This window comes from Apis mellifera, linkage group LG11 (genome assembly GCF_003254395.2).
Source record: "Apis mellifera strain DH4 linkage group LG11, Amel_HAv3.1, whole genome shotgun sequence".
Classification (NCBI taxonomy): Eukaryota; Metazoa; Arthropoda; class Insecta; order Hymenoptera; family Apidae; genus Apis; species Apis mellifera.
Window position 1 is genome coordinate 15048699 of NC_037648.1, and position 18539 is coordinate 15067237.

General features: G+C 26.2%; 3 protein-coding genes and 1 long non-coding RNA gene across 14 annotated transcripts; 2 read left to right on the forward strand and 2 right to left on the reverse strand.

Annotated features, from left to right (window-relative positions):
• Positions 1-159: 159 nt before the first annotated feature.
• On the reverse strand, positions 160-1690 carry LOC102654948. Of its 2 annotated transcripts, none has more exons than XR_410761.2 (3): positions 1650-1690; positions 1370-1509; positions 160-1225 (listed from the first exon to the last, which is right to left on the reverse strand). It is a non-coding gene; the product is annotated as an uncharacterized LOC102654948 (long non-coding RNA). The 2 variants fall into 2 exon arrangements; XR_001704951.2 differs by having other exon boundaries at positions 1317-1509.
• Positions 1691-2549: 859 nt separating this feature from the next.
• LOC100578745 lies at positions 2550-5634 on the forward strand. 3 transcript variants are annotated; one of them, XM_006566686.3, is made up of 7 exons: positions 2550-2849; positions 3538-3865; positions 3953-4481; positions 4779-4835; positions 4944-5071; positions 5160-5356; positions 5426-5634. In XM_006566686.3, exons 2-7 carry the CDS (start codon positions 3626-3628, stop codon positions 5505-5507), a joined length of 1233 nt encoding a protein of 410 aa, XP_006566749.1. In that variant the 5' UTR covers positions 2550-2849; positions 3538-3625; the 3' UTR covers positions 5508-5634. The 3 variants fall into 3 exon arrangements, with proteins under 3 accessions (XP_006566749.1, XP_006566748.1, XP_003250889.1); XM_006566685.3 differs by having other exon boundaries at positions 3575-3865; positions 3953-4535; XM_003250841.4 differs by having other exon boundaries at positions 2551-2849; positions 3953-4535.
• Positions 5635-6324: 690 nt separating this feature from the next.
• Positions 6325-12931, reverse strand: LOC551146 (glycine-rich protein DOT1). 6 transcript variants are annotated; one of them, XM_006566691.2, is made up of 10 exons: positions 12774-12843; positions 12480-12589; positions 12171-12320; positions 11887-12102; positions 11625-11816; positions 11346-11517; positions 11157-11271; positions 10855-10992; positions 10192-10233; positions 6325-6488 (listed from the first exon to the last, which is right to left on the reverse strand). In XM_006566691.2, the coding sequence occupies exons 2-10, from the start codon at positions 12575-12577 to the stop codon at positions 6484-6486; spliced, it is 1128 nt and encodes a 375-aa protein (XP_006566754.1). In that variant the 5' UTR covers positions 12578-12589; positions 12774-12843; the 3' UTR covers positions 6325-6483. The 6 variants fall into 6 exon arrangements, with proteins under 6 accessions (XP_006566754.1, XP_006566758.1, XP_625241.3 ...); XM_625238.6 differs by lacking the exon at positions 6325-6488 and adding an exon at positions 8123-9604; XM_006566689.3 differs by lacking the exon at positions 6325-6488 and adding an exon at positions 9873-10116 and having other exon boundaries at positions 12774-12931.
• A 364-nt stretch (positions 12932-13295) lies between these two features.
• Positions 13296-17994, forward strand: LOC413261 (serine/threonine-protein kinase polo). 3 transcript variants are annotated; one of them, XR_001705008.2, is made up of 8 exons: positions 13296-13586; positions 14058-14282; positions 15082-15299; positions 15390-15685; positions 15776-16072; positions 16376-16776; positions 16872-17130; positions 17274-17994. XR_001705008.2 is itself a non-coding variant. In XM_016915194.2 (7 exons), exons 1-7 carry the CDS (start codon positions 13494-13496, stop codon positions 17067-17069), a joined length of 1728 nt encoding a protein of 575 aa, XP_016770683.1. In that variant the 5' UTR covers positions 13296-13493; the 3' UTR covers positions 17070-17994. The 3 variants fall into 3 exon arrangements, 2 of the variants coding, with proteins under 2 accessions (XP_016770683.1, XP_016770684.1); XM_016915194.2 differs by having other exon boundaries at positions 16872-17994; XM_016915195.2 differs by lacking the exons at positions 13296-13586; positions 14058-14282 and adding an exon at positions 14847-14921 and having other exon boundaries at positions 16872-17994.
• The last annotated feature ends 545 nt before the right edge of the window (positions 17995-18539 follow it).

Here is an 18539-nt window from a genome sequence, read left to right on the forward strand (position 1 = left end):
TAATATGGAGACGTAGCTTTCATCTCTAATCTCATTTTTCATATTAAAATATTCTATATATATATATATATATATATATATATATATATATACATGCATTATCGTTGTTTCTTTCAAATAATAAATCAAGAATATAATTATTAAACATTATTTAATTACAATTCTCAAGTATCAAATTTAATTCTAATTAACAATAACCATTGTTTATTTAAAATCCTTGTCAAGGATAACGATATTTGATGAAATCTTGTTACAAGAATTTATAATATTGTTAGATATATATATATATATCACAATGTGTCATCAGTATTTTCTGCGATATGTTTCTCTTGAACTTGCAACGTTACTTTTTTATGCGGCGCACATGTTCTACGAAAAAAGTCTTCGGTGTGGAATTTTATCGTCGTCAATGTGTCAACGTGCTCGGACGTTATTCTTCCAACCCATCGGCATCTCCGATTCCGACCTCTTTCGTCGCCCTAGGAATATCGAATTCGATACTCGCTAGCTCTAAGAATCGCTTTATCCTGCGAAACAATGCCGTGAGAATGAAATGAAAGAATTCATTCAAGAAGTGACAGATCTCAATTTAAAGAGAAGAGTAAATCAACAATTCAAGCAGTGTTCCAATATATAGCAATAAATAATGGATATAAAAAGATCTATTAAATCAAGCTTATTAACGAATACATTATTACAATATATATATATATTTTCTGTTTCTCTTTAAAAAAAAAATTATCTCTCGTTACAGTTTCATTTTATGTCGCTTGATAAGAACGTTATTAGAAATTCCACCAGTGTTTCATGTTTCATAAATCAAATTTTTAAAATGATACCGAATATTTTTCTTAAAAAAAAAAAAAAAAAAGAAGAAGAAGAACTATCTCGTTACGTTTCATGATGATTTGAGAGAAAGAAAAAAAGTGGGACAGTTTCATGTTACGTTATTGATAATAATGTTATCAGAAATTCCACCAGCGGCGATCCTAATTAATCATCGCGGAATGCACATGTGTTCCTAATGTGCAATTGAGTCGATCCGTGTAGGAAGATGACAAAATTTGAGGTATCTGGATCAATTTACGGCTGATGAGTCGAAACGTACACGTTCGTGGCCTGCCTATTATTTAATTTATCCTTTCTTCCCGTTTAATAGCTGCCTACTCGCTCCATGAGTTTCCATGACTTTCTTACTTGTCGTTACTGATCACAAGATCTAAAACTTTAGAAAGAAGAAAAATTCAATTGTGGAGAATTGTATTTTAAAAACGCGACGGACGAAAGGAAAATAAAGAAGGAAAAAATTTACTCACGTCGTTATTTTATTTTATCGTAGTACAGGAGGTAATTTATATTTTATACTCACTGTTAAAGAATCAATGACCTCTACTTCCGGTATTAACGAGGTATATCATATACGCGATATATATTACAAGTAATAATGACGTCAACTGTTTTCTCACATGTGTAACGAGATTGTTGTTAGCGAGCTGCTCTTTAAATTCCCTACATATTCGAATCGGATGCAACGAAAATAATATGAAATTTTTAAATTTTATTCGTTATTGTATCAATCACCAAATTTTCTATATGATATATTCTCGAAATGTTATAATGAAAGAAAAAGAAATGTTTGATTTTGTTACCATTTGTATATTGTGCATATATTTTTTCCTTATTTTTTTTTTTCTCTTCTTCAATTTCATAATATAGTTTTTACTCGTCGAATTATTATATATCATTTAGAATATCAGGTATTATTATATTTTTCATGCCTTGGAATTAGTCGTGAAGCATAAATTAGATCGTGAAATTGGGATCATATTTTTTCAAATCTTTCTGAAAAATGAACAAAATATTAAGAAAATCAATGATATTTAATAAAATTATTGATTAAATTAATTAATTAAATTGTATATAATTTTTGCATTTGTTTATATTTTCTGCGTATATTGCTGTAAATAACATGTATATATTTATTATCGAATCATTATGATTCAGATATATTATATTAAAAATAAAAAATCTTAGTAAAGTAAAATGTAAAGAACCAAAATTTAAGAAAAAAGATATTGTATGAAAAAATTAATAATGTAAAAAGAATTTAGTCGATGATCGAGATTCAACAGGGCGATCGAGAGTCCACTTTCAAATTAAGTATTCAAGTCACTGTTATGTGAAAGCAGGATTCATAGTCCTTGAAAACGAGTTCCGGCAACAGTTTAAAATTCAGTATAACGTATTTCGTTCTTCAAATATTTTTGAACTCTACAAATAATGTAAATTAAATAATTTTTTATGAATATTAACCTGATCTGAATATTATAATACTGATGACTTACACAGATAAGAAAGAAAAATAAAATCGTAACATAAGGATAAAAATTTATCATCAACGATTAAATGATATAAATTATTCTTGTTCACTTGTAATATATGTAATCTTTGAATCTATTAAAAAATCCATAATGAACAATCCGTGTTACGATATATTCTAAAAAATTAAGTGAAATTAGTATATGATTTTACTTATTTTTGTCAAACAGAAAAAGAGAAAGTAAGTAAAGAAGATATCTATAGTGTCTTGCCAGGCAAATGTTGGCAACACTCGGGCGAACAGCCGCCAAACCGGTCGAGTGGAGTCGTCGTAACGTTCGGAGACCCTTTCGAGTGCGGGTTGACTAGGTAAACAAAAGATGCCACGAAACAGCGCCGTCCACGATCAGGTTCGCAAAGGGTGATCCTTTTAGCGACGACGCTACGCAAGTGTATCGATTAGAAAATCGATTGATCTCATCTGTGATTCTCGCAATCGTTGGAGAATCGACAAAAAACATGTTACTCAGGTAAGCAAAAATTATTTATTTATGATACATTCACACGTTCTAGTTCCTTTTTCTTATAGTTTTGTTTAATTATCAGAATTTCTATAAATAGTGTATTTTTATGATGATTATATCAAGTTTAATATTGGAATTTTTTTAGAATCTATTTTTATTCGTTTATTAAGACAAACAAGGATTATTTTATTCAGAAAATAATAAAAAATACTATCCCAAAATTGAAATTAGAAATCCTAAAATTAAAATTGCAAATGTGTGAAAAGAATATGGAGAAATGATTATTTTTCTTTGTTTCTATCACTGATACGTGTACGTGTACATGACATGACCAGTAGTCAGCAAAGTTGAATAGGATGACGAATTGAAAACTTATACATTGCTCTATTTGGAAATTGTTTAAGCAATATTAAAGTCTTTTGATAATATAAATCGCGTGAATAAATCCACGTGCTGTCCTCTGTTTTTGTTATTATCTTCTAGTTTTTGCACTCAATCGTATTATAATCGCTCATGATACTTCAATGTGAACAAAGTGATTATTGAATAAAAATGTGATTTATCTGCAATTATCAAAGAGTGATAATTATGTTTATCTTTATCGAAATTTATTATCGTTCACTTAGTGGAAGAAAATTATAAACCAATATTGATTAATTTTGAAAGTGTTAGAATTAAATAATGTATATTTTAGGACATTTGTGATATAATATGTAATATATTTAAACTAGTCGATAATACGTTCATCTGCGATTGATCGATGTACATAATCTTAAAAATCGATGGCAACGAAAATCAAAATGGACCACATTCAAGGTGACATCGATCTACAAATCGATAATCCATCGAAAAACGCGGCAAACTTAATTGAATGGAATGTTGACATGAAAGTAACCGTATCTAAGGTAAAGAAGTCAAAGATGTTCCAAAGATTTTGCAGTATCGTTCTTTTCTTATTAGCGATTATTTTCGCTATTACGTTGTCCCATTTGAGGAAGGAAGTGCGTGCCTTGCAAATACAAGTAATACTAATAAGAAAAATTTTTTTTTTTTTTTAAACAGTTAATATTTAAAATTAAAAATAAACATATCTTTTTAATTACTTTTAGGTGCAATCTTTAAACATAAATTTATTATTATTAACATCCAAGTATGATAGGTTAAATCGAAGTTTGAATCGAGTTTGGATTCAAAGATCTGAAAGATTCCTTGAAAGTAAAAAGTTGAATGATGTAAAAAGTCTATTAGAAGGAGGATCCTCGATATCTAAAACCGAAATTTTCGATGGAACTCGTAATACCGTTAACAGAAATTTATACACTTACAACACAATAATTCCATATTTAAATTCATTGAAAAATTTCAAAAGGCAGCATATGTTGTACAATAAGATTTATGATACGAATAATACCACAATTTTTAAATTATTTATGAAGCTGGAAAATAATGGAAATAACGCGAGTGATACCAATTTACGTATTGAAAGAGCAACATTAACAACAGAAGAACAGAATTTGATGAAAAAGATATCGAATCGTGTGAAAAGGAATCGCGATAATATAAATGACGGTGATGATGAAAGATTAAATGTGTGGAAAGAATCTCGTTCGGGAAGATCGAGGAGAGAGGAGAGAAGAGGTAAAAAACGGGGAAAGAACAAAAGGCGGCCCAAGCGCAGTCACAGGCGATTGGGTATTTACTATTATTTAGTTAGCATGCGTTTTTTATAATTGAAAGTGATCTATCTTGAGAATTTCAATTTTTATTTGTTTTCTTTAACAAAATTTCAATGTCACAAGTAAAATAGGAATTATGAAAATTAGAAAAAGAAAAAAATATAATTTAAATCAAATGACGTATGTGTTAACTTATCAATTTTGCTTATCCAATATTGCTTTTTATTTAATATAAAAGATATTTCGATATATCATTTAGGACCTTTGGTGGCAACATTTGTTGGAGCAATACCTGAACAACATATTACAGATACAGGTATGTAAAAAAAAAAAAAAGAAAGTTAAATTAATAATATTAGTAAAATGCGATATTTAATTAAATTATAATAAATTATATATATTTTTATAAATATTCTTATATTAGTTTATATTGGCCCATGGATTAAAAGTAGTAAAAACAATACTCAATATAATTTAAATAAATTCCATTTAGTGGAAGATAAAAAATCTATTGAAGTTACAGCGACTGGTTTATACATGATTTCCGCTCAGGTGAAAAAAAAAATCATATGTTGTTGTTATTATTTGATGTTTAAAGTTACATAAATATTTTCATCAATCTCTTCCCTTTCTTATTTAGATTTTTTATTTTGGCGAGCCAACAAACTATTCGTATTGGATATTATTAAATTCCGAAGGTAAATCCACTACGCAAAAACTTGTGAAATGTTCTACAGCATCTTCTACATCAGCTACAGAAGTATCTTGTTACACAAGTGTAATAACTCCGTTACAAAGAGGTGATAGAGTCCATATTCAACAACAGGAAAGAGACAGGTAAGTGATAAATTTAAAAATTTATAAATCATAAAGTTATTTTCATAAAATATTTAAACATTTTTTTAGATTAATAAATATGCGCGAAGGACACAGTTATATACAATTGGTACTTTTATCCAATACTATTTGTAAAAAACGCTTATGGTGAAGATGTAAATTACACACAAATATCGAAAATTGTGCCATGAATAATGAAAGATGAAATTTATTTCTTTAAATGTGATTTAAAAATGCATTTCTAAAGCAAAATTCTAACACGATATTCTTAAATAAAACGATAAAAATTAAGAAATTTATTAGCTTTTATACAATTAAATTTTCCAATTATATATAATTCACGAATATTTTTTCTATATTTTTTTTTTAAATAATTTGTTTTATATCTTTTTATAATTAAGATTTTATATAAAGTTGTATTTAAAAAATACATAATAAGAATTATGTGAAAAAATAATGTTAGAATTTATTTTTCATAATAATAGTTTATTTTCTTAAAAAAGAATTAATCAAATATATATATATTAACAATATTTTTGAATATTTACTTACTTATTCATTAGAAATGAAAAAAATTAAAAATGTGATGTTACATTTTAAGATTAACATTATATAATTAAAAACTTTATGTTGAAAAATATCTTTATTGTTAAAAAATATTATTAAGATAATTTTAATAATACGCAATATTATTAAATAATGATTTTTAGAAATTTTAAGAATAAAGATTTCATTGATAATTGATGAGTTTTTTTTATATTTTGTTTTTTTTTTGACAAATAAAATATAAATAAATAAATAATTTATTTAAGAATATAATGTATATAAAAAATTAAAACTTATTTATTACATTCATACAAATTATAAGTTTTTATTTGTAAAAGAAAAATATATTCTTTTATCATAAATATATCACAATCAATTATTAAATTTATATAAATTTTAAAAGGTCAGTCTTTCAGATAACATGTGAGGAAAATACGATATTTTATATCTTTTTACAATACTCGCCATTGAAAAATAAAAATACACTTGAATCTTCTTAGGAACAACGTCGATGCCAGTCATGTGGCAGATGTTTCTTGGCTCATGAATTGGTAGTACCATCTGTGACAGCATAGTCATTATCAACCTAAAGAAATTAATAATAAAAAATTAGAAATTGATAGATAAATAATAGAGACGAAGTATCTTATAAATACCTATCATTAACGCATTTATATGTAGTATATTTGAATGTTGTCCATTATCAATTAAATTATAAAAATATATTATGCTCTTAAATTTTTTTTCATAATTATTTTGTAAATTCCTTCCCTGCTTTTTCATTTTGTTTTTTATTTTAACGTCACTATAAATCATAGTGTGTGTTTATAAACAAATGTGTTTTTTAAAAGAATTTTTAATGTGTACCTTTCGATTGTTACCTTATTGTCATTATTATAATTTAAAAATATGCTGCAGGTATCGTATGTATAAAGCGGGAATAGAATTTAAAATTATTGCATATATAATATTTTATACCTAAAATATATATATTTTTATCTTAGAATAGAATAAAATTATCCTACATATTTTTTTGCATTGTTCCACTTTACACTCGATAGATGCAGATCTAGATATTATCCTTGCTAACATTTGCGTTATAATAAATTTGTATATATATATATATATTTTTTTTTTTTTTTTTTTTTTTATAAAAAACGGATAGATTTATTTTACTCACCTGAATTCGGGTTGAGGTTTACTCGAGCATTTGTCTTTTAATATATATGAGCGTAATACATGTTAGCATAGATTTAATTCGATATTCTTGTTGCTTGCTTTTCCATTGCTTTTTTTTCTACATAATGTTTATCTTTTTCTTTTTCATTTTAAATATGCTTTCGTTGTCTATCTATATATGTATATATATGTACAAGATGCAATTAAATTTTTGCATAAGATAAATTGAAAAATAATATATATTGAGTGATTCTGATTATTTATATTGAAAAAAGAATTGCTTGAATGAAAAAAGATGCATCACAAAAATCAAATATTTCTTTATAGTATAGATCGCTTAGAAAAATTAAATAAAGACATTCTAATTAATGAAAGATATCATAATATACTCTAACAGAAAAAACAATACTTTCTAGGCTTCATTTATGTGATACCTGATACCATTGGACATTAATAACATTTATGATACAGTCGTCATTTATTCATATAAATTTGTTAGTTATTTGTGTGAATTGGTATTCTCCTTGCTGGTAACAGAGGGAAGGTACTCTCTCTTTCTTTCATTCTGTTCCCTAAGTATCTCAGGTTGTTGTTACGCCTGTGAAATAAACTTAGTTTTTGTCAATTTTTATATATAGAATTGTCCAGAATTACCCATGAATGCCGTTATATATACACAATATATATATATACATATATATATCAATAATATCGTACTTCATTCTGGACACAAAATATTCTTTGAACATTTTATATATATATATAATAGAATAAAAAAGAATAATAATCTTTTCTTACTCTTTTTCATATAGAATATTACAAAAAATTTGTTTTCCATAAGATTATTGTTTTTAATAAAAATTTTATACCTACGTTAGTTATAAAATGCACTGTATTTTTTTTTAAATTGAATTATTTTTTAATATGAATATCGTTTTCTAAGGCAGTTGCTGGTTTTCCTGCTTTCTAAATATTTTTTTGTAATTTAATCCATATAGTTCTCATATTAAAGGTGAGGAAATAATAAACATAAAAAAAATATTACTGTTTTTTTTCATGGTTCTTTTTTTCAAAGTTTCTTTTCATTTCGCTTGTTATTACTCTAATACTTACAACAATTAAATTGATTCACTATCACTATACCAATGACATGCGACGCTGACTTTTAATACAGTTTTAGACAATTTCATAATAACTTATAATAATAAACAAAATATAAGACCACATTATTTAATTAGTCTTATATAATTTTTATGTACTTTAACGTACACAATTGATTGGAACATTGTTTCGTATTCATGCATGTTGAACCTTGAATAATTACATCGCTTTTCGATTTCACATAAATATCTATTTTTTTTAATCGCTAATATTGAATTTTGATTGTCTCTGCCGATGTGACATTTCAATCTGCGATTAGTATTTAAATTATAATTAAAATAAATTCCTAACATTATTAATAAGTTTTCTAATATTTTTTTCATTTGATGTCTCAAAAACAAAAAACTTTTTTGTCACCACTAAGCAGAGCATTTTATATATAATTCACGCAAAAATTGAGCTCTATATGTTAAAACTATATATAAGTTGATTCATATATATATATATATGTATATGTATGAAATGAAATGTCGCAACAGTAAGACTGATCTATTATATTATAAGTTTGTTTTTTGTATTAATATATTTTTTTTTTCAGAATCAAAATATCGCATTATTAAACGCATAATAAGGGGGGGCACCATATTCTGATACACGATTCTTTTTTTCAATTCGGTTAAATGTAAAACAAAATACACCACAAAATACAATTGCTTTTTCTTTTTTTTTTTTTTTTTATACAGAATATAAAATATTCATTTTTTTTATATCTAAAATTTTTTAATATCATTGAGCTATGTATGTGTATGTTCACAATGATTAACCGATTAATGACTTTACAAATAGCGTAAATATCTTTATCCTTAATAATTACAATGAAGATAATTACGATTTAATGTTTCACAATCGCAGATTGCTTTTTAAGATACAGAAAAAAAAAGATAAACTGTACATCAACTCAACTTAATTCTAAAGTAATATCGTTAGCCAAACATGACAAAAAGAATAGAATGCTATACTGCTAAGTCAAGTATAAAATGTTCATGTCATTTATACTTTTTTTTTTTTTTTATAATTTTTTATAATAATTAAACAATCGTTTGGTCTTACCGCGTCTTCCATGCGCGCGACAAAGATAGAAAATCACAAATTTCATTAGAAAGCATTATTCTTTTTTTCAGCTCACTTTTCTCATTTGAATATAAAAATCTGTCATAGTGACAAATAAATTATTAATTATAAAACACTTAGTGTTCACGACAAATAATATTTGTCCAACTTTTTCACGCGCTAGGAACGATATACTTTTATTTTTTAAATTTGGAAAAAAGAAATGTTATCTAAATATTTAGAATTAAATAGTTGCATGTGTAATTTAATAACGTCGCTGAGACTGGGCGTTTTGGTAACCAGCACTGCCACCTGTAAACAACCATAGCTTCTCCGTTCAATCATCTTTTAAGTATAAATTTTTTTTAATATGATTCTGTGTATTTAACATTATACTATATATTAATCTTCATATAAAACTGAATAATAGGTATATACTATGTATTTGCCTACTTTTTGGGGTACATTTGTCTTCTTTTTCTTTTATTATTATTATTATAATTATTACTATTTATTATATATTAAATTTTTTTTTTTACTAGTACTAAAACAAATCTTACAATATCTATACTTGCCACTTCATTTAATAGTTATAATTTATTATCGAAGCTATGAATTGTTATATTTATTACTGTTTGTAAAAATATAATAAAAAGTCCTATGCTATGTTTTTACTTCTTGCAGTTAACATTAAATGTTTCTATTTCTTCATCATAAATTGAAAAATTCACGATAGGATTTTGTTTTTATTTTCTTTCAAATATCTTCATTTCATTAAACTAGCAAATGTGATCGTTTTCTTGGTGGTATGTTTAAACCCGATCCTAAGTATTTTATTCACGGTAAAATATTGCCTTTCAGAAGTTAAAAAATTTTTTTGGATTGTAAATAGTACTTACCATAATCTTGTTTTCCATATACACCATCTTGACTCGAGTAATCTGTAAATATAACAAATAAGAATTAGAAGTTATCAATTAACTATTTCAATTAATGTAAATATGACTCAGACGAGAAAAATCTGTAACTCACTAGATTTAAAACTTCAATTGTATTTTATTTACCTATGTAAAAGTGAATTTTTTGAAACATTAATGTTTTTTTTTTTTTGCTTGGGTGTGAAAATACTGATGATACAGTATTATTCTGGAATGAAGAATGGCAGGAGGCAGTGCTGCAGTGTTGGTATCCAGACGAAAATAGCCACATTTTTTTCTTTATCTTACCAATTTTTGTACTAATATTTCTTTTTTTTAAATGGAAATAATTGTGATATCCAACTTTATTCAAATTAATAGATTCAAAGATAAAAGTGAAATAGAATCTATTATTTAAAATTCATCTTAAAAAGAAAGTAAATTTTCAATTTTTGACAATTAAGCGTTTCTCGTCTGAATCGATTCATATTTGAAAATAACAAGTGCTTTTAATTCAAAAGTATAAAGAAAAAATATATAATTTTTTATTTTCTTCATTTTTCTTCTTTGTCCCTTTTTTGAAATGAAACCGAGGAAAAAATAAATACGTGATGTAAAACGTGGTGTCGAACGGAAAAAACTAACCATAAAGTTGTGTCGAGTAACCACCCCTGTTGGTCATAGAAGTGGCATTAGAAGATCGGTCATCGTAAGAGTTAATGGGGGCATAACCTGCACCCCCACCCCCTGCTACTGCTACCACTGCCTCCTGCTGGTAATTGGCTGTGCACGCAGTATATTATATTAATTACACCACGAAGTTAACAATAATGTTGCCCTTTATATTATTTCCGAAAAGGGATTTCTTAATTGTTCTTTTTAATTTCGGCGACAGAATTTTAACTCTAAAATATGATGAGTTCATATTATTATAACTATAAACTAACCTGATGGTGGTGCTTTGCCATAACTGTAAGGATCACCAGCACTGAAAGCTCCTGTAGCTGGTACAGTAGGTGCTCCACCATACCTACTATCAGTAGCTGCTGATGGTGGATATCCCTAAATAAAATTATATAATTTGTTTAGAGATTCCATCCTTTTTATTTTTGAATTAATAGCATAAACTAGCTTACAGCTGTTTGACCATAATCTGGAGGTTGCTGATAACTTTCATAACTTTGATATGACGATTGAGTATAATTTTGTGATCCATAACCGCCACCATATCCCACAGGCTGTTGCTGTTGTGGTTGTTGTTGTCCTCCACCATAAGCATTGCTAGTACTTCCTCCATATCCACCTTGACTATATTATAATTTTTTTGGTAATAAAATTTTTTATTTTTATTACATTAAATCTATCCAATTATTAATTAAAACTATTAAATACTATTAATTAAAACTATTAAATACCTTGGTGGTTGTGTCGCATAACCATTTGCAGGTTGAGAAGATGGCTGATCAAATCTTGGTCTTTTTGAAGGTCCACTTGAACCTGGAGGTCCACCACCTCTTTTTGATGGACCACCACCACCACGTCCACTACCTCTGCTCCCACGATCTCCAAAACCTCTGCCTCCTGGACCACCTCTCCCAGATCCTCCCCTAAAATAATGTAACTTTTTTCTTTATATAATTTTAAATTTAATAAAGAGAGAGAGATTATAAATTTTACCTAGATCCCCCTCTGCTGCCTCTATCCATTCCTCCTCTACCTCGAAAATTACTACTACCTCCACGATTGTCTCCTCTACCAAAATCACCTCTTCCTCTACCTCGAAAACCACTACTTCCACCTCCTCTACTGCCACCACGTGGTGGACCTCCCATTCCTGGCAATGGTGGTCCACCACCTCCTGGACCACTAGACATTCCTGGATCTGGTGGTCCTCTGATATAATGATATAGATAAATAAAAAGAACAAAATAAATTAAATAAAATATAATTATATTTAATACCCAGGAGGAAAATGTCCACCACCACGACCACCTCTACCAGGAGGACCACCTCTGCCTCTCATTCCAGGTGGCCCACCTCTCATACCACCTCCAGGTCCACTACCTCTACCACCTCTCATCATACCTCCTCCTCCTCTTGGAGGTCCACCTCTATAAAAACAATTTTATATTTTGTACCACTATTTATATAAACTTTTTAAAAAAATGAAGTTAATTAAGTAGCTATCTTATATTTTTTCATATATATTGCAAGTTATATACATTACATATATATATATACAAGTTAATGGTAAATATATATAGATATACCTTCCCCTGTCTCCGAAACCTCCGCGTCCTCTCATAGGACCACCGGGACCACCACGACCACCGCGGAATCCACCTCTACTAGTTGGTGCACCTTCCATTTATAGATATATCTAATATTTAAAATAAAATTTCTCAATAAGGAATAAGGAATATTGATTACAATATAGACGCTAAAATTTTTAATGAAATATACGAAGTTTTTTTCAATCACAATTATTTTTCGCATACACTAAATGATTCATAAAAAAAAATTTCAATAAAATGCACATTATATGTCTACTTAAACGTACTTACATTTCACTTATTTCTAAATAATCTTTTCATAAATACCAAACGCGCCAATCTTAGACAATCCAACAACGAAAATGGACGCCGGTTGCCGGAAAAAGAAGCATCGACCACACCACTCAAATTACTATACTGATGTATTACCGGATATCCTATTTATTTTGAAGCGTTTTCATGTACTATAGCAACATTTTTAAACAACATAACCGAAAGAAAATATTTAATTCGAATAGCAATATATAAATTTGATTACTTTAAATATATAAAAGAAATTTAACTTAAATTACATTATTGAATGTACTATAATAAGATTTCTAGATGTAATTTTTTAAATATTTTGTTCATATATATATTTGCAATTATTCAAAATATTTTTGAATTTAAATAAAATATTAAACATTTAAAATTATTTTTACGTAATAATATAATCAGATTCATGAGAATTTATCTTTAAATTGTCAAAGTATGGTGAATAAGTATACCTATGGATTCAACCTATGGTTAGATATATGGGGAAGCGCGGGATTGGTTAAGAAATTGAGATTTAAATATTGAAATCCGTTGCTTGTCTTCCGCATGACAAAAACAGCAAAATTTGTATTTGAGAAGAAAGTTAGCATTGAATATATTTCTTTTCGTGGAACATACAAGTAACGTGAGTAATATTAACCAGAACGCGACGTTTTACATCATATAGTGCACAATCCAGCCAAAAAATAATACAAGATGTCAAAAGACGAGAAAGAATGCGTTATTCCTGACGTGATATACGATGTAAACTCGGGAAAAAGTTATATCAAGGGACGATTTTTTGGAAAAGTAAGTATAATTTTTTCTTATATTTTATATTTTTTATGTTAAAAATTTATTAACAATTTTATATTTCTATCTTTTTGAATTAATTTCAGTCCGATAAAAATTATATATCAAATAATTTTTTGTTCATTATGTAACAATTTTTAATACTTGTTGCTTTTTTTTATAAATTTTATGAAAATTTTGATAAATATATAATAAACATAATCGACTTATTTATTTATTTATTTATTTTTATTTAAATCTTAATTAAATCAATTTTATTAAATACATAAAATATAAATTTTTAAGAAAACATAACTCAAATTCATTGCATTGAATATTATTTAATATAAAGAATTATATGTTGCAAAAAATTATCGTATTATATATTTTAATATCTTTTACATTTGTAGTTTTCATTTTTGATCTTTATTTGTATATTATTTTATATTTTACTTTATATTTTATTTATTCTTTATACGTCTTATTTAGGGTGGTTTTGCAAAATGTTATGAAATTAGAGAATCAAAGTCACATCGTGTATTTGCTGGAAAAATTGTGCCAAAGTCACAGATTACAAAGAGCAATCAAAGAGAGAAAATGACACAAGAGATTTCCATTCATCAAACTTTGAATCATAAAAATATTGTAGGTTTTTATGGTTTTTTTGATGATCCACAAAATGTATATATAATTTTAGAGCTATGCAGAAAAAGGGTAAACATTTTCTTATGATTTTTTAATTAAAAAATTTTTTCAAAAGTATAAATATAATTAATTTTTGTTTTCAACATACAAATAAAATAAATTTATTTATTTTTGTCTTTTGTTAACATTAAAATAGTATTTAAAAATACCAATTTTAAATTTAGATATCCATTGCTCTAAAAGTTATGTGTATATAAAAAAAAATTAGTTTTAATATGATTATTTTCATGCTATTATTATTTGTAACCTATACAGGCTATAAAACTACTAGTTTACTTTTGATTTACGTACCTAACTAAAATCTAATTTAAATTTAATTAAAATAGAAACTCAAATTATAATTTAAATTAGATTAAAATTTATAATTTAATTATTATTAATTTATTATTTAATGAAATTAATAATGATATAATCAATTTAATTATAAATTACACTCAAATATAATTATAACCTAAATCAAAATCATATTTAATCATAATCTAAATAAAGTTCAAATTTAATCATAATTTAAATTTAAATATAAATGCAATAAACGAAATATATGTACTATTTATCGGTACAATCGAATTTGATTGACCCGCCTGTATAATGAGTTTATATGGACGAAGCCAATATGGCGTCAAAATGCGTATAAATATTAACTTTCATGTACGCATAATTTTTAAATTGGCATTCTAAATTTAAAATTGATATTTTTGAATTCCAACGATCGAATATTATTGAATGTTAATAATGATATTTAATGATCCGAAACGAAATATTATTAAAGTTATATATGTATTATTAAAGTGGAAATTATATTTTTTAGTCAATGATGGAATTACATAAACGTAGAAAAGCACTAACAGAATGCGAAACCAGATATTATATGAAGCAAATTTTAGATGGTGTCAATTATTTACACCAAAATAAAATAATTCATAGGGATCTTAAATTAGGTAACTTATTTTTGAGTGATGATCTACAGGTTAAAATTGGTGATTTTGGTTTAGCCACCAGATTAGAACATGAAGGAGAACGTAAAAAGTAATTAATCTATTTATTTTTATATATATTTCAATATTTAATATGAAATTAATATGAAAAAAATGAATTTACATTTTATTTTATTAATAGAACTGTGTGTGGTACACCTAATTATATTGCACCAGAAATTTTAACTAAAGCTGGACATTCTTATGAAGTTGATATATGGAGTATTGGATGCATTATGTACACTTTGCTTGTAGGAAAACCTCCATTTGAAACATCAAGCTTAAAAGAAACCTATGCTAGAATAAAACAAGTCCAATATAAAATTCCTACACATATCAATACAATTGCAATGAATATGATATCTAATATGTTACAAGGAAATCCATCTAAACGTCCTTCCATAACAAAACTAATGAAAGATCCATTTTTTACTTGTGGTACATATCGTCAAGTTTTGTTAAAATATTATAGAATAATATTAATATTATAAAATATTTTTATTGATTGTTTTTTAAATTTTATAATAGGATTTATGCCACTTAGCTTACCATTATCATGTTTAACAATGGCACCCCGCCTAGACATGTTAGAAATGCATAATCAACGTAAACCATTATCTGAAATGAATACTAATGTAGGAGGAGAAGGACAAGATTTTGTATTCCGCGTACCTAATAGTCCGGTGCGTAAGACAAAACCCGCCGATGCAATTAGTGAAGTTCAAAAATTGAATCTTGATATTAGAAAAATGCTTCAAACATTGAGAGAACAGCTGAGTGCTGTATTAAAGGCTAAACCAAGTAGAGAAACAACTTCATCAGCAGGTACAATCATCCAAGGATTAAATTTTATTATTGCGTTTTGCATGGAAATTTTCGTTTATACTTACGGAAATTATTTCCTGATGCAGAATATTCAAGACCTTATCAGATTTTTGCGGAAACCTCAGGCACGAATCTCATGTCCTATTCTATTTCCCCATATTATTAAAACTAACATTTTTTTTAAATAATGATAATTTTATATTATTTTAATATTAACTTATATAATATAAATTTTTAATTTAATATAATCAAACGAATAATTGAAAAATTTAAATATAAATATATTTTATTTTAACTATTCAGATGAAATGACTGATCCAGCTGCACAACCTGTTGTATGGATAAGTAAATGGGTTGACTACTCGGATAAATATGGATTCGGATATCAACTTTCTGACGATGGTGTGGGTGTAATGTTCAATGATGGTACCCGTTTAATAATGCTAGCCAACTGTTTTAATATTCATTATATAAATCGAGAAGGAAACGAATTATATTACACAGTCAAAGAATATCCATCTGAATTAGAAAAAAAAATGAGGTTGATGAATTTTTTCCTAAAATATATGAAAGAACATTTAATGAAGGCCGGATGTTCTTTTGCTGTAAAACCATGTGATGCTATGTCTAGGATACCATACATGCATCAATGGTTTAGAACACAAAGTGCTGTAGTTATGCAATTGACTAATGGAACAGTACAAGTGAGTAATTAAATATTTTAAACATATTTTAAGTTTCACATTAAATATAATCATTAATCCATATCTTTTTCCTTTTCTTTTTTTTTTTTTTTTAGATAAATTTCCTTGATCATACAAAAATTATTATGTGTCCGCTCATGGCGGCTGTTACATATATAGACACAGAGAAGAATTTCCGAACTTATAGATTCCAAACCATACAAGAGAATGGATGTTGTAAAGGTTTAGCTAAAAATTTGGCATACGCTCACGAAAAACTTGTATTAATGTTATCGAACCCTCAAACTCGATAATTATGGCCTGAGATCAAATGTTTTAAGAAGAGAACAATTCTGATACCAGTATATTTTAGAAGTATTATGCCTTTTTTTTCTTTTTTTTTTTCTTTTTTTTTTTTTTTTTTTTTTTTTTTTTTTTTTTAGTAAAAATAATGCCTTTATATTTGGCAAATAACAAATACAACTAATTAGTTATTTTATTTTTATTTTATTTTATAGAAATATATCGAATTTTTGCTAGATGTTTATATTGCAACATCCAAATGAAACATCTTACAAATCATGCAAACAGTTTAATTATTTCGGAGGTATTTTCACGTTCTCAAAGGGACCCTTCGTAATTTTTTTATCAGTATAGACAAATTATGGTTTTAGTCCTTTTTGTAATAATTCGTATTTTGACAATTTTATGACTGAACGCATTTAAATTTGAGTATTTTGCCATGATATTCGTTACTCCATATAAATATCAAAAATAATTATAAAATATGAACAGTAATTGATTAACATTGCTTTAATGGAGTAGTGCAATTGAACACTTGTCTATTTATATATCTAATATACAAGAAAAAATAAGGGGACTAATCTTTAATATTATTCTAAGATGAATGCATTCCAAGAAAAAATTTTTCTCATCTGATTTTCATTTGACCAATGTTAGGTCTGCTAATGTGTGTAAAGTATGCGTGTGCGTATTATGCACCATTAAAACATAGTAAAATTTCTAATTCTCTTGATTTTACAAGAGGAGATCAGAATTGTTTCGTAATTGTAAAATTATTGTACGACATCTAAAAAGTCGTGAAATGAAATGCTAAATAGAATAAGTGAAAACCTAACAAATGACAATATTTATATAAGGCCTAAATTCTTACTCTACAAAATATTTAAAAAAAAAATAAATATATACAAATGTGTACATAGATACAAACATTTCATGGCATTAAGATAATACATATCGTATCAGCATTTATTGCATTAAATATTAAGAAATTGTAATCATAGCATTATTTTTGTAAGTAGCCTATGACATTGTTTTGAAAATAAAATAAACTGATTTCATTCTTAAATTTATTGAATTAATTTTTATAATTATTAAATATATATAGACTTTATTATATGAAGATATATATGATTTATATATAGATTTTGATTAGGTTAGGTATCATTTTTATACATGTATATATTTTTGTAATTTTTATTTTAACTATTTATATTTTTTTTACTATAAATTTTTAACAACAAATTATAAAAAATGTAATTGTGAATTAATTTTTTAATGTATGTTAATATCCAAATAAAAAATGTTAAAAACTTTTTGAACAAGATTAAAAAGTATAGAAAACTAGTATTCAAGCTTGTAAACAATTATTTAGAAAAAAAATATAATTTCTTATTTATTGAATTTCTATATTGAATATATATAGAATTATATAAAAATTATTGGAAAATAATATAGAAAATCGTATGTATTATTAAAAATAC